Here is a 25,181-nt window from a genome sequence, read left to right on the forward strand (position 1 = left end):
TTGCATTAATTTCTCTTCATTCTCACAGCTACCACCCTAGTTAACGTTTATCTTTTACCCTGGACTATTGGAATAACATCTTAATTTTTTAATTCTTCAGAATTCTTCCCCTCTTGAATCTGTCCTCAGCATAGCTACCAAAATGATAGTCCTTAAGCATAGGTTAGACCATATTACTTCTCTACTCAATAAATTACAGTGACTTCCTATTATCTTTGAGATAAATACAAATGTTTCTTGGCATTTAGAGCCCTTCACAGCCTGGCTCTAACTTACCCTACCACTTTTATTATACAGTACTCCCCTTTACTCTGTGTTCCTGCTAACCTTTCCTTTTTATTGTAGTTCTCATATTAACATAACATCTTCATTTTTTATACCTTTTAAGTGGATACTCCACACAATAGATTGCACTACAACTTTTCTTCTACCTCTTACAACTCTTAAGCTTAGTTCTTTCTATGTGAATCCTTTCTTTTTCTGATTCCCCCAGATATGACTTTCTTCCATTACTTGGTATTTATTTTATATAGATTTTCCACATACTTTTGTGTACATCATGTTTCCCTTGATAAAAGGTAAAATTGCTTTAGGGCAAAGACTTATGTTTGTTTTTATATCACTAGCACTAAATATAGTTCCTGACATTAGTGAGGTTAATAAATGTTCACTGATGATTATTTTGCTTTATTGCCTGGGGGGGGGTATATTATTTTCCTGGTTCTGCTTACTTCATTCTTTATAAGTTCATATAAGTCTCCCCACATTTCTCTGAATTCCTTATATTCATTATTTCTTTGGACTCAGTATTGTAGAATATTTATGTTTCACAATGTATTTAACTATTCCCTACTCATTGGGTATGCATTTTATTTTCAGTTCTTTGCTGCCACAAAAATGTGTTGCTATTAATATTTTGATATATATATATATATATATGATCTTGTATACCTAGCAGTGGAATTTTCTGTGTTAAATGATAATACAGTCATGGGATTATACATCTAGTACTTGAAGGGACCATAGCCCAGCTTTCCTTATTTCAGAGATGAGGAAAAGCAAGGCCCAGAAATATTATGCTTCATGCCCATGGCCACAGTGTGATGCAATCTTGAGTACTATAATTTCTTTCCAAGTTCTCTTGCTCCAGAATATGTACATCTTGTTCTCTTTGGTGTAATTACAAGTTGTTTTCCACACTGGTTGAATCAGTCCATAGGTCCATGAAGAATGATTTAGAACATCTCTTTCTCATGGCCTATTTCTGTCTTTTTGTTTGTCAGTTTGCTGGATGTGAGGTGAAACTTCAGACTTTAAAACGTTTTAATTTGCATTTTTCTTATTAACTGTTGTTTAGAAGTCTTTTATGTAGTTGTTGATAGTTTGTAGTTCATCTTTTAAAATCTATTTGCTCATTTTCTTAGCTACTAGGAAATTTAGCTTAGTGTTAAAGTCACATAACTATATCTTGGAAATACATTTATAAGAGATATTTGAAACAAATTTTTTTTCCTGTTGGTTTTTTTTTTTGCAAGCTATTGGAAGCCAAATTGGAAGGAGTTCAAAAATGAGTGAAAGGTGAGGCAGTGTAGATGACTTTATTCTAGTATTTTGGCTATGAAAAAGAGAAGATATATAGGTTAATAACTTGATAGGAGATGACAGATTCAGGTCATGGACACAATGTTAATTCAGGTTTTATAATTTTTCCTGGTAGCTCTCATAATTGAGTTTTATTACTTCACTTTTTTTTAGCTAAAAGTGACTATAGGTATACCTGCTTAGGATATAGACTTTAAGGAAATCCTTAATGCAGAGATCCTTAATCTTGGGTCTTGAATGTTTAAAAATACTTATAACTACATATTTTATTTTGTGCTCTTAAAAACATCCAGAGAAGGGATTCTTAGTTTTCATCAGATTTCCCAAGGCGGTCCTTGACATAAAAGGTTAAGAACTTCTGTTTGGTGATGTATTGACTATTAAGGTGCCTACTCAGAAAATATTATATCCCTATTTGCTATTTGTTATATTAGAAAATACACATGGCCTAACTTTGAATAGAGACTTCAAAAATTGAGTGGATTTTTTATATATAAACAGTGTGTGGGGGGGTATATGTTTACTAGTGGAAAGACATTTTCAAAATAACTTTAGTCTTAGGTACTTTTGGAAGTGATTTATTATTTCTTGTTTTGAAATGAGGGGAATTCCATCATTTATTACTAACCTCCTTTTCAAAACTCTAAATTCATAAGATCACAAGATAAAAATCTGAAAGGGACTATAGAGATACCATAGTTCAATCTTGTCAAGATTATAAAATAAGATCCAAAAGATTACATGTCTTGATATTTCAAATGGTTACAGGTAGGTCCTGAGTAAACTGAAATAGAAATCTCAGACTTAGATTCAGTGAATGCTTTCTTTACTTTATATCATGCTATTTCCCAGAGATTGAAAATATAATAAATTCATGAGATTATAGATCAATAAGTAGACTTCAGTTATTCAAGGACACAAAATGTCATTGTAAGTTTCATTTATTTTTGCTAATGCTGGAGAGTTTCTGATAGTTATTTTTAATTCCTCAGATTGTAGTTTTGCATGACTCATAGCTGAACATTTATTCCTGAGAGGAATTTGAAGTCATTAAAGGAGCTTTGCAATTTTTTGAGTATACTCCAATCCTTGCCTCCTCTAGTTTGTTTAAAGGTGAAAATTAATGGTTGGACAATAATTTTATGAAATTATGTGGTTGCTAATATTTATAATATCTCCAGTCAGAAATTTATTTACAAATATTTACAAAATAGAGAGGAAACAATAAAATAGAGAAATGTGAAGAGATTAGAGAGGTTATCTATTTTATCAACCTAAATGTTTACTCTGGGTCTGCTTAATCCAGGGTGAGATTAATTAGCTCTCAAACAGGAAGGCCTCCTCCAAGATGGAAGCTAGTCTCTTAGGAAATGAGGAAAGGAGTCAGCCTTTCACTCACCCAATGAAGTAGTCCAGGAGTCAGTCTTAAGTTGAAGCTGAGCTCCAAGCCCAAGATCCAAGCTGCAGTCTTCTGCAAATCTCCTTTGAAGACTGTTCCCCACTATCTCCAGCAGGCAATCTTTTCAGACTATCTTCTCAAAAACTTTTTCCTGTGAGGGAGTTCCTGGCTTACTTTCATAGTGACTTTTTGTCCCTGCCCCTCTTCATCTGGGGAGGGGGCAGACACAATTTCCAAATTGTCTAGCACTCCCTCAGGGGCAGTGTCTATGGGATCCACTTCTCACCTTCTAGTGAGATGAATGCACATCCTGGCTGATTGTGTTTCTGAGGATGTGAATTCATTAAGTGGTTTGCAGCTCCACCTAGTTCAAGCTTGTGTTGATTCAATCTAAAGATACCTAGATAAAGGAGAGTTAATCCTGTCTTCACAATCTAGTGAGGTGTTTAAGTTAGTTTTAACTCAGGATAGGCAGTAGAGTAAAAAATTCTCTTTCACATTTCTGTGCACCTCCATCCTTGTCTTACTCTCTGTTCCTGTTACATACATTGTTGAATAAGCTATGCAGATTTTTCATCACATTGGATCTCAAAATGTGAGCTTCTTTATTATACACTTATTCTTTTTCCTTATCAAGTTTAAATCAAGCTGTTGTGATTGGTTATGGCTGTCTTTCAGAATACTATGTAAATGTTTTAGGCTTAATTAGCAATCTGAACAAGCTTACCTTCAAACTGGAACATATGGAGAACCTCTCCTTTCATAGGGAATCTCTTCAACACAGTCTTCTCTGGATCTCCTCAGTCATAGAAGTTGTAAGAAATAAAATTAGGACTATAGTCCTTATTTTTCCATAGAGTTTTATTAATATTTACTTGGATAGGCAGAGGCAGAGAATTAGAGAGAAAAGCCTTTTAGCCATGTGGGTGTTCTTAACATGGCTTGCTAGGCCAGCCCCTCTAGAAAGAGACCCTACTTCCTTGCCTTCAACCTTTTTCCTCCCTCTCCCTTCCGGGTCCATTTCAATCACATCCAGTTCAAACTCAGTCACATAACCTGCATTAGATGATGTAACTAGGATTGTAGGGACGCAGGTAAGACCCCATGTGTAATCCTGAGAGACAATTTCCTTCCCTTCACACAATCTCCCCTTTGATTCTTTGGGAGATCAGCATGTTAAATCTCCTCATTCAGGTTTTTTTCAGAGATTAGCATGTCAGGTCTCTCCAAGGGAATAGCTTTGGTGAGAATTCATCTCCCTGTTTTATACTTTTTCAGGTAGTTTTGATCTGAATGCCATCAACGTTATTTTAAAAGTTTTATCTTTCAAAGACTTTTACAATAGTTTTAAAGTAGGGTAGGGGACATACAGTATCAGAAGAGTTTTTGTAGACAAAATTTTGCTTTATCAAAAATCAATAAACTAAAGAACCTTCCATTTGCTATAGCTTTGGTTCAGGTGTCTGCTGATAAAGATATGGTTTACTGTGTTACATTGCTTGTGAAATTCTTCCTAGTATTCCATGTTTTGTGTATAAACGATTCTCCTAAAATCTTAAACAAATGGGAATGTGACACTATAAGTCATTTGCTGTTTTTCATGATTGGTAAGGTCCTAGGTTTCCCCCAAACTTTTGCTGTCTCTGTGACTCGTCTCTTCAGTGTCCTCACAATTGTGGTGTTTCTAGCATGGATCAGTTGATTTTATCTGACTGCTTTTTTGAATCTGAGTAATGATTCTTCTAATTTTGATGGTGAAGATATTTGTTTCAGAAATCTTTTGACATCTTTTTTCAATTAAAAAAATATTTGTTGGCCTCCTATTTTATATCCTAAATTTACATGAGATGACTTTCCTTATTTTGGTCTGACAATTTTCTTAAACTTGCCTTTGGCTGCCATATTTACTCCCTTGTGTAAGCCAAGTTTTTCTTGAAAAAAACTTTTAAAAAAATGCTCTTGTGATACCTTGTCATGGAAATTGATTGATACTGATTAAAATTTATCTATGAAATTATAAGTTTATATCCCTTTTCCTATCCATAGTCTTTTTCAGATTTACTAATTTGTTTGGATAGGTTAAGAACCAGGTGCTTAAGAAATAAAAAATTATCAAGATGAGATAAAAATCTAACATTAACAACACAAAAGCAAAATACTAATAAGGCACTCCTTCCTGACTGGACATTTTTCCTGGTAGTTTCCCGTGACTGTACTTCTATCCTTCCTCATGTCCTAGCATTTGACTTCCTTGCCTTCTTTCAAGTCCCAATTTAAAACCCTACCTTTTAAAGGAGCCCTTTCCTATTCCCCCTAAATTCCATTGCCTTCCTTTTGTTGGTTATCTCCACTTTATCCTATATATAATTTTGTCTGTACATATTTATTTGCATGTTGTTTCCTCCAATTGACCATGAAGACATCCGAGAGCTAAGATTTTCTTTTTCCTTTTTTTTTTTTTTTTTTTTTTTAATCCCCAGCACTTAGTATAGTACCTGGGACATAGCAGGTACACAAATATTTATTGTCTTCCTGATTAATGCAAGCACCAATACAGAAATGTTAATGGTTTTTAATAGTTATGTTCAGTAGTACAAGGTGAACCTTTTGTACAGTTTGAGTCTGACAGTTCTCAAAAATGCTATAGTAGCATTTTTGTTTTAAGATGTGAATATATATTTAGTATAATTGCAAAGTGCGAGGCATTTTTTTTTCTTTTTCTTTTTTTTTTTTTTTTTTTAATTTTTATTTTAAACCCTTAACTTCTGTGTATTGACTTTATAGGTGGAAGATTGGTAAGGGTAGGCAATGGGGGTCAAGTGACTTGCCCAGGGTCACACAGCTGGGAAGTGGCTGAGGCCGGATTTGAACCTAGGACCTCCCGTCTCTAGGCCTGGCTCTCAATCCACTGAGCTACCCAGCTGCCCCCAGTGCGAGGTATTTTTGATGAACAAAACTGACAGATTTTATGGAAGTTTTCTTCCAATTTTAGATTATACATTTTCCCAATTTACTTATACTAATGTGAAATTCAGTCAATAAATCACCAAGTTCATTTTCAGGAATAGGGGAGAAGAAAAAGCTAGGAGGATCGAAAGGAGGATCAAAAGAATAGAAAATAGGATAGTACCAGATGCTATATTTGAGTTTGATAATACTTGTATTTAGGCTTTTTAACTTGAAACCATTTAGTCACATTTCAAATTTTGTTCCTAAAGACATCCTGATTTGTGATGGCTTCCCTTAATGAAGGTATCTGCTTTGTTTATAAAATAAATTATTGTAATTAGGAAACAACTGTGTTTTATTGTTTAATGAATGCTAAAGATACTTTTTTGAGTTTTACTCCATAATTTCTATTTTTTAATCAAATTAGTTAATGTTTCATGTTATTGAAGATCCTCATGGCTGCCAGAGCTTTGTGTAATACATACTCTTTTTTTACAGAAAAAAATCAATTATTATAATTTAAAAGAAACTTAAGTCATTTGTGTCAATTTTATGTGCAGGGTACTTAAATTGATCACATTCTGTAGCTAGTTTATTTTATACTATTCAGGAACTTCCATGATTACCTAAGGTAAATTATCTCTTATTTCAGTGGCAAATTGGTTTTGAAAAAAGACATTGAAATCTAGGTCCAGGTGCATATGTGGAATGAATAACAGAGCAAATTAAAATATGTCCAAGTTTCCAAAAACCTTTCATAACGCCCCCCCCTTCCCCCATTTTCTCTTTTTAAAATTCTTTTTCCAGATTACATGTCAGTACAATTTTTAATAATTGTTTTCTGGCATTTTATAGTTCATGTTCTATCCCTCCCTCTCTCCTTCTCTTTTCCCCAAGTCAGCAAGTAAAATGATATAGCGTTTACGTGTTATCTTGCAATACATATTTCTTTGCTTTTCATATTATGAAAGAAAACAAGTATCTCTCTCNGTAATACATATTTTTGAACAAATAGATCATTTTCCCCTACCTTTGACATCTTTGGATTCTCCTTAATTATGGGGCCTTCCCTTTCACAGTTACCCCCAATTTAGCCTACATATAGCTTGTTGTACATAATTGTTTGCATATTATCTCCTAATAGACTGTGAACTTTTTGAGGTCTGGTTCTCTTGCTTCTCTCTCTCTCTCTCTCTCTCTCTCTCTCTCTCTCTCTCTCTCTCTCTCTCTCTCTCTCTCTCTCTCTGTAACTTCAGTGCTTAATAAGTATTTATTGATTGTGAGACAGACTGACATGATATATCATGCAATATTGGAAAGACTAATGAATTAAGTCAGGGTTTTTAATATTGGATTTACCATTAATAGTTTCGTAACTTTGAGTAAATCATTTCACTTCTTTGAACTGAAATATCTTCATGAATAAAATGATAGGTGTACACTAATAAGAGTAACAGCTCACATTTACATATTTTGCATTTAGGTTTTAGTGGGGAGGGCATTATTACAACAACCATGTGAGAAATGTATTTGAAAGACACTGTGCTGCTTGGGATAATGGTTAGTAAATTAGTAAAGAGCAGAACTAGGATGAGAATTCCAATTTTTGGACTCTACATCTTATAAAAATTTTTTTCTATTCTGACCTTAAGCACCAAAAAAAGAGAGCATTTCCCTATACAGATCAGAAAATAAAAAGAAGTTTGGATATGCACTTGTGGCACTCCATTTGCCTATTGTATATTTTCATTCTGGATGCTCAGGAGGTATCTTAAATTCTACATGTCTAAAACTGAGCTTGTTTCTTTCCCCTTAAACCCTTCTCCAAAATTCCTTCTGTCTTTTGAAGCCACTTATCCTGCCCATGTGACAGGTTCATAATCTCTACATTATTCTTGACTCCTGACTCTTTTTCAACCTGTTTATCTAGTCATTTGAAAAAGCTTTCCATTTCTACCTTCATAACATTTCTCACACCTCTTCATTCACAAAGAAAGCCACCAGCTGGACCTTTATCACTTCTCATCCCTCGGTTATTAGTAATTGCCTCCTCATTGGTTTTCTAATGTCTCTCATTCTACAAATTGCTGGTCAAGTAATTTTCCTTCTGTGCATATCTGACCATGTGATTCCTTCACTCAGCTAACTCCAGTGGCTTCCTTATTGCTCTAGAACAGGGGTCGGCAACGTATGGCTCTCGAGCCATATCTGGCTATTTTGAGGGCCAGATATGGCTCTTTCTGCAGGAGCCATAAAGTCAATTTTTTTTCAGGCACTGTTACAGGAGCGCGCACAGTGAGCACTGTATGGTTCTCACGAAATTACATTTTAAAAAATGTGGCATTTATGGCTCTCGTGGCCAAAAAGGTTGCTGACCCCTGCTCTAGAATAAAATACAAAATCTTTTGTTTTGTCATTTAAAGCCATACACAATCCAACCTAAATCTACTTTCTAACCTTATTTTTTTTAACAGTTATTAAACATTTGTTAAGCACCTTTTATGGGATAGGCACTATGCTACAAGAAAATCATATGGCAGCCCTCACTCTCAAGGAACATTACTCCCTCTCTTACATTCTGTAATTCAGCCAAAATTTCCTTCTCTCTATTATTTAATCAGAACAATTCATTTCCCATCCCTTTGCCTTTGAACTGGCTGTCCTCCATATCTGGAATGCACTCCTTTACCCTCTGTGTCATTGAGCAACTCAGTCACCATATTTTGCATAAAGCCTTTCTTGGTTGCCCAAATGATAGTGCTTTTCCTTCTTGTAGTATTTAACTTCCCTGTGTGTATATGGTGTACACTCATATTTATTCATGTCCTGTTAATGCAATATGTACATTTTTTTAAAAAATGTACTTATCTCCTCTATTAGCATGTAAACTCCTTGTGAGTACTTATATCCCTAGAGCCTAGGATAATGACTAAGTTCATGGAAGTTTTAAATAAATGCTGTTTGATTTATTGATTAATTTCCTTTCCCTTTTTCAGACCCTAAGAACAGAGCCAATCTATCCCCAGAAACTCTTACCTCTTTTTCTTGTTTAAGTCACTCACTACCCTTGTAAGACATTAAGATTCTGAGGGAACTGTTCCTTCTCCTGTTATTTCAGTGGCATACCCTCATTGCTCAAATAAATTTACTTTTCTAGATTTCTCTAGAATTTTCTGTTTGTATTTCACATTTATTACTCAATTTTGTTCTTTGTATCAGAAAGGCTTCAAAAACTATACCATTAAAGTCTTATTCATCCTTCCCTCTCCACTATTAGGTTATATTCCTTGTTGGTAGAGTAAGGTATTTTTGATGGTAAACTTATTTCTTTTAACTTCTGTAATATTGTATGCCAAGATGTCTGGTTGTTTTTTAAGCAAGAGGTTGTGATTCTGACTGGTCCTTTGGTACTTAAGGTACTTCATTGTGCATACTTTCAAATAGTTTTATTTTGATGTATGATTTGATTATGAGTTCTGGATTTTAGTTATGTTTCTGAGATTTTTCCTATTGAGTTTCTTTCAGGAGGTAATGTGTAAGGCTTTTTTTTAAAATTCATTTTTTAGAGAATTTACTGGTTTTCAAATGAACTGGCCCATTTCTAGCCTGGAAGATTTGCCTGAGCTAGTTTATAAACAAATTTGGGATTTAAAAGTATAATAGAACTAAATGTTGTGGCATATTTCTCTTATCTCTGCGGCAAAGAAGACTGGGATTGTAGAATTATTGAAATTTTGGGGTTCTGAGCTGAAGTAGGGTTAAAGCCATAACAGCTAATTAGTCTTGCATCTCTCTTTTAAAACTCCAAGGAACAGTGAAGACCATAGTGTACCTACCTAAGAAAAAGGGCAAAATGAGTAGGTCAGAGCTTCTCTGCTGCTCAGAATTGGGATTGAGCCTGAGTTGAACATTTTACTTCCAGCCTGGATGAGAAGAGATTAGGATACTCAGCTGCCAAAATGAATGAATGAATGCATAAATGACTAAAAATAGGAGAGTTCAAAAATGACTTTAAAATAATTTTTAATATTTGTTTTGAAACTAAATAAAAGGGTTAAAAAACTATTCCTTTTTAAAAGATTAATTGTTTGCAGAGGAAAAGAGCCATCCTCTTTTCATATGGACCTTTATAAATTCACAGTCCCTCATGCTAAGTATGGTAAAACAATTTATTTTGAGACATTTTTAGATGTGGGTCGAAAAACTGCAGATACGTCCATATAATTTTAATGAATGTTTTTTTATCTAATTGAATCATAAATAAGTAAATGTTGCTTTTCCCTATATCCATTAGTTCTTTGACACTTAATGCCAACCATTTAATATATTTTATCTCTCCCTCCCGTCAGATATTTATAATCTATCCACAAACAGTAATATATAGAGAAAAGGAAAAAAAGCAAAAATATATATGGAATAGTGAACTTTCCCTCCTACTTGACCCATCTATGGAATCTGCTCTTCAACCCTCATATTTAATAGTTATTGGTCTGCAACTCCCAGGTCCCATTGGTAAACAGTAGACAATCTGAGTAGTGTTACATATCATTTTCTGTATAATAAAATAGGTAGTTCAGTGAGTACAGTAAAACTGTTTGAGAGTAGTTTCATTTTTTTGCTATCTATAGTACCCCAAACTTAGGAAACCCTTAATAAAATTCATCTTGACTGATTAACAAAATGGCTTCATTTGTAGCCTGTCTACTGTTCTATAGAATGAAAGAAGCATACATATTTTTGAGAAGCTTATGGCTGATCTTCATCTTTACATATATAGGTGAATACTGTATTCAGTTTTATTGACTTTCATGTAATATATTTAATTCATGTAAGGGTGATACAGCACCTTTAATTTTGTATTCTCTTAGAGATGCTATTTCTTTGACCTTATGATTGATTGACCAATTTTAATATTACTATTTAATTTAGCATCAATAAATTCTGTTCAATTTTGTAGCACATATATATACACACATTTATGCATACATACGTACATACATACATGCTTTGGTATAGTGCTGTCATTCAGTTTGAGGCAATGACTTAACTCAGATGTGGTAGACTCCATAGAGGTCTTTATGCACAATATGAAGATCACTCTTGGGGTATATTATAGGTGATATTTCCCTCTGTATATCAGTTTTTCCTAGATGGCTTCTGAGATTTCTTCCTACTCTCAAATTCTCTTATTATCTGATTTGAATTTGACTCAGCATTTATGCTTTATTCTGTAGATGTACTAATGGCTGGGATACAAGTAGCAGTACAGAAGCCACAGTGAAGGGAAGGAAATTATAAAACCAAAGAGGACAAGTGAAGTACAAATAGGGAAACTTTGTAGTGTCAAGTACAGTTTTAGCATAAACACGTATTCCTGAATGCTACTTGTTTTAGCTCTTACTAAGTAGCATTCAGGATGTCTGCCTAAATTTTTTTAAATGGAATTTTTATCTATAATCCTTCCTTCAATTTAAGACTTTAAATGCCGTGTAACTAAAACATTTTACTTTAAAATATTGAAACTTTTCAGCAAACTGGCTATAAAGTTGTGTTCTTAGAGTCAGTTTCATCAGAAGACTGCTTTGACCTGAACTCTTTAGAGATTTTAAAATGTGATACATTAAAAAGTTTTTGTCATTCAATTAGAATATCTCACAGAATATTACATCAATGTGTCACTCTGGTTTTAATTTTATTAAATTCTTTAAAATAGGAGATTAGAATTATAATTTAATTAATTGAAAGTCTATTAAAATTAATTTTTTCTGAAGTTAGTTGATATTGGCTTAGCCTTAATATTGCATGATGAGTTCTCATTTAGCTTTTTTTTTTAAATGAAAAACATAAATCAAATATTTAGCAGATTTATTTCCTTGGCAACTAGATAATCCTGTTGGTTATCTACATTGAAATGACTATTTTATTTGCCACATGAAATCACTCACTATTACTTTATAGTGTGTGAAGTAATTGTAAGGCATAGAGCAGAGAACACTTGCCTTAGAGTCAGTAGGCCTGAATTCAGATCCTGCCATTGGAATTTACTGTTTCATAACCTTGAGACAATCACTTAAGTAGAATCAGTTGTTTTGGATGGTTTCTGAGAGGGCCCTTTTACCTCTACTTCTATGATACTCAGATCCCAAATATACCTAGCTTTTTTCACTTTGAAAATGAAAGAAATAATAAAAAAATAAATTTCATTATAAATTCATTTATTTTATGGCCGAAGTTTACCATGAAGTCATTCATCTACTATCTTTGGACTGATTACATAATTCACTTTTGTCTCTTAGACAGTGATTAACAGAATTCATACTTAACACAATTTCCACTGGTCAGTTTCCATATTGTTTGTTTCATATGCACATATATCTTTTAGAGCTAACTGCTACTTATAAAAGTGGGAGACCTGATTAATGCCATTAGGTGGCATTATCACCGTCTACTTAACTTTGAATTAATTTTGTTATTAAAGCATGCATTTGAAAATAAATGAGGCAAGGGACAGCTGGGTGGCTCAGTGGATTGAGAGCCAGGCCTAGAGACGGGAGGTCCTAGGTTCAAATCTGGCCTCAGACACTTCCCAGCTGTGCGGCCCCGGGCAAGTCACTCCATTGCCTACCCTTACCACTCTTCTACCTTGGGACCAATACACAGCATTGACTCCAAGATTGAAGGTAAGGGCCCCAAAACAAACAAACAAACAAATAAATGAACAAATGAATAAATAAATTAATGCATGAGGTAGCTAAGTGACAAAGTGATTAAGAGGTACCTTTAGAGTCAAAATGTCTTGAGTTCAAAAGATGCCTCAGAAACTAGTTGAATGACCCTGAACAAGGCACTTAACCTTTTTCAGCCACCATTTCCTCATCTGTAAAATAGGGATAATAATAGCACTTGCCTTTCAGTGTTGTTGTGAGGACCAAAAGAAATAACATAATTCTTTGCGCTCTATGAATGCTATTATCATTATTTCTTTCATTTTCTTCTTCTGAATTAATTTCCTATATTGTTGCTTTTATAAGCATTATTTCATAAATCACAGATTTAGAGCTAAAAGCACCTAACCTTCTCCAGTCCATTTTTCATTCAGCTGCCAGTATTATTTTTCTAGAGTCCAAGCCTGACTTTGACACCATTCAACTTATCTAAGGTCTTTCCATTGCCATTGGGAGAAATATTAAACTTATCTTTTAAAGCCCTTTATAACCTAGCCCCAATCTAACTTTCCAAATTTATTAGATATTACTCCTCAATAAATGATAACAGTATCATCCATCTTTATGCTTTTGACTGAATGTTTCCAGAAGGTCCTTTTCCCTCACTTTTATCTTTTAGAATCTTCTGTTTCTTTCTGAAAATTGCACAATTTTCTGCATTAACACCTTCTGCATTAACCCAATCCTGATTCTCTTCCAAAATATACCTTATACTTATTTTGTTTATACTATTTATGTACATGTCTCTTCTCTCCCTAAGGACTGGAATTGTTTCGTTTTTGTCTTTGAAACCCATATGCTAGACCTATGCTTGGCATGTGGCCAATAAATACTTGGGGAGAATGATTGAATGATTCATTCTGACTCCTTCATTTGATGTGGAAACTGAGGCCCAGAGAGGTTATGTGATTTGCTCAAGGCCAGACAAGTGATTGAGTCCCAATTTATACTCATGTACTCTGGATCAAAGTTAAATATTCCTACCACTCTATACTTTCTAAATATATGGTTTAGGACACTATTAAAAACAATATTCAACACTTAAAATCTTAAAAGTTATTGCTGGCAGTTGTAAAATTCAGGGTAACTGTTGAAAAAGACGGAGAGCCAGATATTTATCTCACTTTAGAACTAAAGATAGGATTGTTCCGGGTAGTCTCACAAGTTTTTTTAGGGCTCTTGTGGCATTTTGTTCTCTCTATGCTACCCTTTCTTCCCCAGACTCATTTCACACACAGAGGAGTTTATTCTTGAAGCTAGAAGTTTGTTTTCCTACTATCACATGAACTTGCTACCATTTTACATTAACACACAACTAGGGCCATTGATGTGTTGTGCCCTGGTATCACATTCTTAGATTTTTTGATATTTCATTCCAAATAAATTTTAGATTTGGTTGGCAAATAATATAAGCAAGTTCATGATTAAACCTTTAATGAACTTACAATGGAAGTGACCTTGAAGACTTTTTAGGCCAGAGCCCTTATTTTACTCATTTGATTAAGGAAACTAAGATATGCTTTTCCATAATTATAATGAGAAATTCAACAAATTTCTTAGCATCTATTTTCTAGTTCATATTGCCCCCAAATAAAGCATCAGCTGGAGCTTGTCTTATTTAGTTTACATTTATTGGTTGCTTACTATCCTCTCAATCTTTTATTAAAATTTTGAAAAGGTTAGTCACTAGGTGATTTTTTAAACCTCAGGGAGCTCTCAAACATTTTTTTTTCCCTTTAAGTTTTTAAGGCAGTCTGATCTGCAGCAGTGAAAAGGAATCAACATCAATGAAATCACAGATACTTGAAGGGTAACATTATTGTACTGGTTTAGTGGAATTTAAATGGAAATATATTTTACTAAGATAGAATTTAGGAAAGAAAGTTTATAATTATCACCTGATAAATTAACTTCAGGATGAGTTAAGGAGTCAGTTAAAAAAAACAAAACAAAACATTAATGCCAATTAAAGTAGATGACTTCCTAGAAACTTGATTTCTTTTCACCTTGCTTATATGAAAATTCTTGAAACCCTTAAAAACATTAGATCTGAGTCATTTCCACCTGATTGACTTTGAAATAATTTGAAATTTTTACCTGAAAGGAGAGGAGCTAAGTGAAGAAAATTATGTATCTCCCAAAGAATTGAATTTACGTATCTTTTATATTTAAAAAAACCAAATTTCTTGGAATCAAAAGAGGCAGGTTTTCTGCTAATTTGAGCAAATAGTAAAATAATATCTGTTGGGTATGTATGGGTTTGTGATATGCTGAGGAAAAGTTCTTGAATTTGCCTTTGATCATCAAATTGACTTGATCTGGATTGTTGGTTTTATCTTAAAATATTTGTCACTTCAATGACATCATCCTATAACTTTTGACATAATATTTATGTAGTAATTTGGTCTTTTGAATGAAACAAGAAGCAGGCCTGAATTAAGATTATATGTATGCTGGTATATGTGTCTGTGTAGAGCATACTGAAGATGAGTGACTTAATTGAAAAACAAAGTGCATGGATTTTGAGCAGTCCAGATAAGAAATAATAAATACTTTGTTTCTAAAGCAAAACTTTAAAATAGAATTATCAATATTCTTTTCACATGATTTATCTTAAGAAATAAGAGTGAAAAGTAACATCAGTTTTTAAATGAACATTGAAAAATTTATATCCCAAAAGTGATTTGGAAGCAACTAGATATTGTCATGATGAAAACTTAGTTTCTTTTCATTTTCAAATTAATGACCAAATAATATGAAATTACTGTGAATTCGTTTTACTCATGAAACTCAACAAAGCTTTTTGGGGTTTCTTGTTTATCCCCTTTTATTAAAAAATTTGATAAAAGTGCATCATACACATTTTTTAAATACTAGAATCAAATGTTCATCAAACATTTGTACGCCCCACCCCACCCCCAAAAAGGTCTTATTTGAGGATGTAGAATGTCATCCACAAAATTAAAACTTGTAGGGTTGTAAACCTGGCACTCTGACAACAGAAATTGTGCCATAAAATGATTTAAGTATCAGCATGTGCACACCTGCTGTCAGGAGATGAGCTTCCCATATGCTGCACTTTGGCGGACATGCATCTGAAAAATGTATTGAATGAAACTGCTTCTGCACTCTTCATCCTTTTCAATAATACATCCCGACTTTTCCTTTTTCCACCTTTCCTTCATTTTAGGAACATGATAAATGTTTAGAATCAGATACATTTGCTGCTAAAAGATGGCATTCTTTAGGAGATTGCAGTAAGCTGATCTAGTTGAATGAATTAAGAAATGAATGCTGTTAGTAATAATATGATTTATACCCAGAAGGAAATAGAATATGTGCTTGTGGTGTTGTTTAGTGACTTTGCTTTTAAACTTTAGCCTGAGACACACTGTTGGTCACATTCTTTCACATGTCGTTCTGGTTTTTGTCAGTAGTGTTAAATTAAAATGATTATTTTGGTAATTTAAAATAGTAACTAGATGAGATCAGTTGTAAAACTTTTGATCTTTGCAAATGTTTTATGGGATAATTCAACAAAATTTTATCTCATAGAGTATTGCTATGAAAATAATTTATATATTAGGCCAAAGAAAAAATTTTCTTCATATAGTTTTAAGTTTTCTTAAAACAGGTTGTATATGATTTTATTTACAATCATTCTTTATAATAGAAAACTGATTGAGAAATGAAGTGGGTTTTGTGATTCAATCTCCATTTCTTTAAACTTTGTGTGGAAAATAGTCAATTTTATTTTATTGGCACATAAACTAGAAATTGTACCACTAAGTGTGCCTGCTTATTATTGCATGTTAACACACAGAAGAATTTTATGCAGTTTGTTTCACAGATTCTCTTAGGATAGCTTTTGGTTATTTTTTTTTTTTTTTGTCTTAAGAATTAAATAAAGTCTTTAGAAATTAAAAAAATACTTTGAATTCCATCCTGTAATGGGAATTAACTAAAAACTGCCCCATGAAGCTCATCAGTTTTTACTCTACATGCTTTCTGCAGTATTTACAGATTGCACATGGGATCCAAATTGCCTTTTCTAGTGGAGTTTACGATGACGATACCTGCCTGCCTTTTCTTTTGCTGCATTGGCACAGGCATTGTGCTTATTTTGTTGTAAGTGGTTCCAGTATTTTATCAGTTCACTAGGCTGGAACTGATGAGAGGTAATTAGGTGACTGTATTTACAGCTTGAGTAAGAAACTCGCCAGTGATTGAAGACAAATTCATTGGGAGGGGGAACAGGGTCAATTCTCAACTTCGCAAGACAGATCCCCACATACACATCTTCTAAATGCAAACGTCTGATGCTTAAAGAAACCTTAAAGATCTTTTCTGCTAAATCTCCAGAAAAAACATAACCAGTTCCAGAACAGAACACAGGGTACCGTTCACTTGGGTAGAGATCTGGTGGCATGTACCATTTGCTGTCTTTGTTCCGATTGGGTGCATACCCTCTCATTAGGTAGCCTGTGAAATAGTTATGCCTAGGAGGCAGGTCTGGTTTTAATAGCTTATGTATTAAATACTCAGTATTGACAAACATATCACTATCCGTTTTCATAACGTAAGGAATGTGTGGGCAGTAGGTTGCAACCCAGTTCATGCCCATTAGTGTCTTAATGGTTAAGTTGTAGTAAGTATCTAAATATTCCTGTTGAATAATATCATGATATTGTCTGCTTTCTTCTAAAATGGCCCGCTGAAGGTGGCCATTCAGCTTAACATTTAAGCCCAATAAAAAAATGCGAGCAATTTGAATCCCAGGTGCCAGGCTTTCATTTCCCCAAGTTTGTCGTATAGCTCGTCTTGCTTCTGTTTGTCCAGGTTCTGCAGCTATAAGTAGTATTAGAAAAGGGCTTTTCTCTTGGCACTTTTCAGGTTCATTTATGATATACTTGAAATGATATAAATTTGGATGTCCAGTACCTTTTTCATTGTAAATGCTTCCATTGGCACTGAGTGTATTCTCTAGGCCAGTTACTCCTTGAGGTGACAAGTCTGTGTTGTTGGCATTAGTAGCTGTTTGAGGCCTTAGAGTTTGAGGGACTGTATCCTTCCAAATGTTCCTCAGGGAGCTGTGGTTTGTCTCACCCTTTGTAGATCGAAATCCTCGTATAGTGTAGGTCACAGGATTTTCTTTGAAGCCAGCTCTGCCTGGCAGCCAATCATGATGATTAAAAAAAAGAAACATAGCAAAAAGAAAGACAAGAGAGAGTAGACCAATGAGATGTGTACGAAATAAAGACCTCTTGGCATTCCAGGTCATCTTAGCAAAGCAGCAATGTCGTCTCCTCCACTGAAGCATGTTGTAAATATCCAATAATGGGATATGGGATAATGGTAGAACAAAATGATGGTTCTCTCTTCTGAACCAGTGCTATTCTTTGGTAATCATTTTTAAATTGTGTCCGATCTTAAGGGCTTTCCTCTTTAAAGCACTCTGTAAAAGTGAAAAATAGCATATTTCAAAATGTCGAGGGTTTTTTAAATGATTAGGTTGATTAGAAATTATAGCTTTTAGTAAATTTAAGATTTTTCAAAATATGAAAAGATAATTACAAAAACATGAAATAATAGATTACATAGCAAATTACTGAATTGAAATGTAACTATCTTTACCCAATTTAACCACTTAAAATGAGCCAAAACCACTATTTTTGAGAAAACCTTATATTAAAAAGAATTATTTTCTTTTCAACCATTTCCTGTTGCTCATAGAAACTCTGATGTAAATGTACTTTTGACCTAAATTAACAACTTAAAACAGCTGTATCTATTTTGAGGCCAGAATTATTCTCCATGTCTTGTGAAGAGCTATTTGAAAAGTGTCTTGATAGCATATGGAAGGTTTATTGCTATTAATTAAAATTGATTTGACATACAGTGGGGGTAGTATGGTGCACAGTCAGCTGCCTTTTAAAAAAAAATGGTCATGTATTAGTAGTGGGACAGACGGTACAAGGTTGATTGTAGCAGAGTTCAGTTAGTCACAGTACACTGCTTGGCATATTTCCATTGGCCCCTACTGTGTTCAGAAAGTCAATGAGAAGATTCACCTGTCAAAATTAATTTTCAGGGTCTGGTAACCTCTGTGCTGGGCTTTTTAGACAGCAATAAATGATGAATGATTTTAGATACTTAAAAAAAATAGTCAAACTTTCTAATTAAAACCAGTTTAAAAACCAGTCTTTTAGTGGTTAGAAATCACTTAATAAATGCTTATTGATCCATTCATCATTCAACCAAAGCTCTTCATTTTCTAGAGGAAACTGAGACCCAAAATTATAACGTGATTTCTTCATAGCCATTAAGGTGGCAGAAGTAGTACTAGTTCTACTGTGTTGTCTCTTTAGGAGCATTTTGTTGGCTGCATCTTCATATTAATTTTGTAATCTAGCATATAATCTTTTATTGTCTATCATTTTGGTAAAACAGATGGTTTTACAAATTACATCTACATAATAGAGTTGAATAAAGAACTACTTTTAGTAATTTGTTTCTTAATGTAGAGCTTAGGCTATGGCTACTACTATAATTGTAGTTTTATATACAACTAACTTGAAAAACTTCTAAAATTCAGAGTTGGGCCTTATTGCACATAGAAAATGTTGCAACTTCAGTGGCATTATATCCTACATTTGTTTTTGCAATGTAATGTTTTGCAGTTGTAATGTTTTTGCAACGTATCCTATAGTAAGTTTTTGCAGTGTTTTTGCAATGACTGGCAAATTGATGTTGAATGTTAAAGACTAATCACTTACCACGAACAACCCATTTATTGCAACGTACAAATATGCTTGTAATTTTCAGTTACTCCAATTTATTTCTGGACTCAGGAGTTTTGATCAGGGTTTCAAAACCAGTTAACCCTAGCATGAGTTCCACTAAAAAGTTATAAAACACTTTTATTGAATTTGTGATTTACCTACCATCTCCCAAGACTTTCTTTTTGAATAATTCATAATTTCTAGTTGATGATAACTAATTATGGATAACTTGGTAAATTTGATGGTATATGTTTATGAACTATTAGATTTTTATTATATACAATTCTTGATTAACTTTTTTCTTTTACCTTGACAAAGTAAAGAATGGGCTTAAGTGGAAATAGAAACTTCCATACAAAGTAGATTTTTAAAATTTAATCTACTAATGAAGGATAAAATTGTCATTCATATGTAAACTCAGTACTTAAATGCAGTGGTTGAAGCAATATGAATGAAAGTAATTTGGACTATCTTATTAACAGCCACTAGGAGGAGCAAGAAAATAGGAAATTTTAAATGTGATTTCTAAGGTATTACTATACAGGCCATAGTATGTAATCTTTTCAAGTTTCTGATTTACCGAGTATTTTGAGTTTTTATAGCAGCTTTCATAGTGAAATTTTTATTTTTTACATTTTCAATATAACCTAATAAAAGAATTAGACTAAGAAAATTTAAAACTATTGTAGAATTATTTTTATTGGAATGTAATTGAATGACATTATTTCATTACACCATAAAGAAAATTCAAAGCTATCTCTTTCATCACAAAAGTATTTTCTTAAAGCTAAGCCTTATAATAGTGCTACATGTTTTGATTTAGAAATAATCTCCCCACTAATCTCGTAAATACTTGGCAAAGATGTGTGCTAAGATAGGAAACTACACCTAAATATTTTAATTTCAAAGGAGTGATTTCTTAAATTTCTTGGAATTCTTTTTTACTTTGAGTAGACACACTTTTCTTTATTCATTTTTAACTATGGAAAGGCCAAGGTTTCAATTAACTTTTCAGAGCCCCAAATAATGATTTATAACTTGTCTATCAGACTAGACGCTAATTTATTAGGTCTGCTTTTGATATTCTTATACTTAAAAACCAGATAAGACCTAGAACTAAAAATCTTTAAAAAGAAAGGATCCCTCTGCAACTTTCTAGTCAGAAGCCTACCTAACAAATTTTATACTTGTAAGATCTCATTAATTTTAATTTATGTTCTAAATGCTAATCTTTATCTTTATCTGTGCACATATATAATCATAAATGTAAATAATTTAGTTCAAAACTTTGTATATACTCTATGTTAATATTCCCCTCTAAAAATAAATAAAGCAGCTGTAAAAATGTGTGTAGCTCTTTAAGATGCCCCTGTTAAAAGTTTCTCAAGTGTTTCATACTTTCAGTGAAAAATAAATTGTTTAAAACTATTCATTGTGATGAAAGGAATTTATGATAAGCGCCATTCTATTCCTCCTCTTAAAATTTTCTTGTTTTACATATTAAAATATTGGCACAGGATAAGAACTATCCAGCTCTATCAAATAAAATCTGGCTTCTGCATTCTGCAACAAGGCAGTAGTATTGATTAAATTACCTCTAAAACTTTGAAAAGTATGTGCTACCTTTAGTATATATTCATTTCATCTATGTGAAGTTTTTTGTTTTTGAGGTTTGCATTTTGTTATTTTAAAAGTCTATGTAGTAAATATCATTTCAATGTTTTTTCATTTGTCTTTTTGAAAATTGCTGCATTTATTCCTTTAGCATACTTAAGCAGGCTAGATTTAAATGTTCCAGATTTTAAAGATATTGCTGTTTTTATTTTGAAATGTTTGTAGTTTGTGAATGGAATTATTTGATTTATTTAGCTATCAGAATAATAGAATTTAAATAAAGTCTTGACTCAATAAGGCCATTTTTTGTTTAAGATAACTCTTTATTAAAAGGGAATTTGATAGGATGATTAAGAGTTGATGATTAAATGATAAATAGCAGTAATTGTTATTAATAGCACCATTCCAAAAATCAATTTAAAACAGACCTTCAAGTTTAAAGTAAGCTATTTAATTCTTATTCATGTTGTTCATCTTTTGTTATTAGTTAACACCAATTGCAATGAACATGAGAAAAGTTCACTGTGTTGCATATTACCAATTTTCTTAGCAGGTTGGGGAAATAAATTTGGAATATTTGGCAGTAAATTGCCATCCTCACTTTGGTAGTGTCTTGCTAAAACAGTTAATTAGATTTTGACTCTTGGTTCAGCACACACTGAATTGCACTAGTTTTATTACATTTTAGTATAGCCCGGAGCAGAGTAAGCACATTTTAACTTTCTATTTCCTTGTTTTGATTTATTGGTAAATGTCATAGGAAATCACTTGGATTCTGCATGTTTCTTTGAATTGTGATATTGAAGTTTGTTTTTCTAGCAACCTTGATATATCTATATTTCGTCAGTTGTGTATATTTGAGAGAGAAAAGATTACTAGGTTAAGTCAAATTATTTTAGTTGCAATGTAAATGTCTCTTTGTTCAGAGTTGCATTTTATTCATTAATAGGAAAATGGGCATTTTATTCTGGTACCATGTTGTAGGTTACTTCCATCTTATATTAAAGATTCTTCTTGTCATTCAGTTCAATAGTATTTATAAATTGTGTCTGTTAATTAATAGTATCAGTATATGAAACTACACTACATTTTACATTTACAATGGAAGTAATATTAGAGAAAAATACTTGCAAAATTAGGTTTGACTACTATTTAGTGACATTTATATATTTTAAAAGAAGTATGGGAAAAATCAGTTCATTATCAAATTTGAAGGTACTTGGAATAATTTGACTACACAGCGTAGACTGATGGTTTAACGCTAGGGTCATAGAGCCATTTTTACCCTTGCTTTAAATTTTGGAGATAATTATTCAGGGTGAATTGAGTTGATAAAGGATTGCTTTACTATTCCCCTCCCCCCCGAGATTTTTTAAAAGTTGAATTTCCCAATGAATTCTGTAAGTACATCTGTGCTCGTATTTTCAGTTTCTTTCCTCTTGTACTTATGCATAAAATGACTATAAGCTACATACTAATCTGAGTTAAGGCAATGTTATTTTCTTCTTCAAGACAATATAGAATTTAAAAGGAATACATTAGAAATTTTTATCTGTTTTAACACAGTGATATATAGAATTCAATGTTAAACATACTCAGTGCTCTATCTCTAGGGTTGTAAAGGTAACAAAATCGAATGAATATTAGACACAAGGTTTTGACATACCTTCCTTGGTCAAGCCATTTATGGTGAGAGGATTATGCTCACTGAAAATACTTTTGGCACGCCATCACTTCAGCAAAAAAGATGCTATCGAACATGCGCACATCCCCCAACAGTCTGCTTCCTGCGATTGCTTTTCACAGGATCCAATGTGTCCATCTGTCTGCTTCTCTCCGAGTTATCTTCCTTGTTCATATGTATGTTGGTCTTCTGAGGTGTTTTTTGTTTTGTTTTGTTTTTTTTCTTTTCCTTATAAATTTTAAACAAAGGAGCTTTAGTTGTCCGTTCTGTTTGGATCACTTTGGTCTGCCCCCCACAATTGATGCATTGAAGCTTTTTACATCTCGTATTTTCCTTGTCGGACAATGCAGTGCTGTATTCTCATTTCAGTATCCATATTTTTAGTGCTGAGCTGCAATGTGAAGCAGCTAGAGCTAGAATGTACTGGTCTGATTGTATTGAAAAATAATAGGATTTACCTCTCTTCTTTCATTGTTGCCAAGCAGCTGCAGGAAGGATTTTGAGCAGTTTTACTGAGGTTTTGCTCAATAAAATGAAATCCACGGTTCCTCAGCTGCTGCACGGGCAGGCAGCAGTTTAAATGTGGGCTTTGACAGATGCTGTCTTCTGACAGAGCAGAATTTAACGTCACTGCTTGGCTGAATCCCACGTGATTGTTTGCATTCATTTTGACTAAAATCCCAAGGCAGGGAGGAGGGCTTGGAGGTTTTACTTCTATTTGATAAATGATCCATATTCAGTACAAGTGTAGTGATGAGTGAATAATATGAAAGTGGGATGATTATAAAATGCATGGTTTATGAGTTTATTTTTTCAGATGATTCTCATTTTTCCTTTGTTCCTTAACTATGGGTTCCAAAATGCTTTTAATGTTAGACATTGGTTTTCATATTCCTAACACATTTCTGCAGTGCGTAAGAAGTAAAAAGCTTTTTTTTTTTTTTTTTTTTTAAATGTAACTTAGTTTGGTTTAACCCTTATAGTGCCAGCTTTGCAGTTTCTTCCTTCAATAGCCTTTCTTCATCTCTAGAATTTTTCCATTTGCTCTTTCCTTTCTGAGACTCAATGACTACCTTTCACATTTATTTCTTTTCTAAAGCTTTAGAAGTTTTTCCTTATTTCTAAAGTTAATTTAAATAAATTGATTTGAATTTCTTTACTGACATCAGATTATAAAATAGCCTGTCTTAAAAAATATATATATTGTTGTTTTACCTCACGCTTTTTTGGTTTGCTTGAGGTTAATGCTTTATTTTTGTTGTCTTTAATATCAGATTTAAAAAATTGCCATTAATATTTCTTTTTCCTAAAAAAGCATGTTAGAATATATTTTTTGTATCTTCCTGATAGGATCAGGTGGAACTTATTGGGAGGAAGGTAACTCTATGGAGGATAATAAGGTTTAACCAATTATATTTCCATATTTTATAATTTCAAAATGATTTAATGATTTACTTCTTGCAAATTTTGAATAACTTTAGATTTGAACTTTGCTCTTTCCTGGACATCTCACTTTTTTTTTTTTTTTAAAGAGCCTTAGGGAAAATTGACTTTGCAATAGTTTCTACTTTCAGTTTTAGCTCTCAGGCTCTGGAACAATAATTGGTTCCTAGAAGTCCCAGAACATATGCTAGACACATCTCTCTCAGATTGCCATGGAAGTATCTTATCTCAAGTGCATTAAGATATGCTTTATTTTTAACTTGATATTCTATATGTAACCCCATTTAAACTTTTTAGTTACTATGTGTATGTATATTAATTTATGTTTATGTCAGTATAAGAGAATTTTAGAACAGAAAGAGAAACCTTAATGATCCCTGAGGAAACTGAGCACCAAACATATTAAATGACTTGACCCAAATCACATAGTGAACATCAGATCAAGATCTTATAATTTCAGCTGCGTTCTGTTTTACCTACAAGATAAAATTGAGAAGCTTGTAATACTCAGGCTATTTCACTAATGTTACTGGTTCTTCAAAAGTGATAATTAGTATGAGGAAAACCATAATTATAGCATTTACCTCTGTAGTACTTGTACTCTACATTAATCCCTTTAGGTCCATAGAATTAATTCCTGCTTCTTGGGGATTATTGATAGAGTTTTAGATTTTGTCATGTAAATACTCATATTCATATACATTCTTACAGTATATATACTCCTGGAGTTAACCTGTCTATAATTCATAATTTCAAGAGACAGTGTGATAACATAGAGTAGAAGAAATAGAACAAATTCAGAAGTACAAGAATTTTAAAGTAATTTTTAAAAATATGTTCAGTGGCAATTTAAAAAATAACTACAGGGAAGAGCTATTGAGTGGATAAATGTAGTCCTTAAATTCTTTTATGAATTTTATTAATAATTTAAAAATAACTACTGCTTATATAGTACTTTAAGGTTTGCAAAGATATATATGTGT

General features: G+C 32.9%; 2 protein-coding genes across 2 annotated transcripts in view; one reads left to right on the forward strand and one right to left on the reverse strand.

Annotated features, from left to right (window-relative positions):
* CDC73 (cell division cycle 73) overlaps positions 1–25,181 on the forward strand; it is a 157,628-nt gene that overhangs the window by 79,983 nt on the left and 52,464 nt on the right. The gene's annotated exons all lie outside the window — the stretch shown is intronic.
* Positions 15,487–23,323, reverse strand: B3GALT2 (beta-1,3-galactosyltransferase 2). Its single transcript, XM_044675862.1, has 2 exons — positions 22,738–23,323; positions 15,487–18,130 (listed from the first exon to the last, which is right to left on the reverse strand). Exon 2 carries the CDS (start codon positions 17,993–17,995, stop codon positions 16,727–16,729), a length of 1,269 nt encoding a protein of 422 aa, XP_044531797.1. The 5' UTR covers positions 17,996–18,130; positions 22,738–23,323; the 3' UTR covers positions 15,487–16,726.

The sequence above is a fragment of the Gracilinanus agilis genome, chromosome 4 (genome assembly GCF_016433145.1).
Source record: "Gracilinanus agilis isolate LMUSP501 chromosome 4, AgileGrace, whole genome shotgun sequence".
Taxonomy (NCBI): domain Eukaryota; kingdom Metazoa; phylum Chordata; class Mammalia; order Didelphimorphia; family Didelphidae; genus Gracilinanus; species Gracilinanus agilis.

Coding starts and splice junctions, on each gene's coding strand:
- B3GALT2 (XM_044675862.1), bottom strand. CDS start 17,995: ATGCTTCAGTGGAGGAGACGACATTGCTGCTTTGCTAAGATGACCTGG.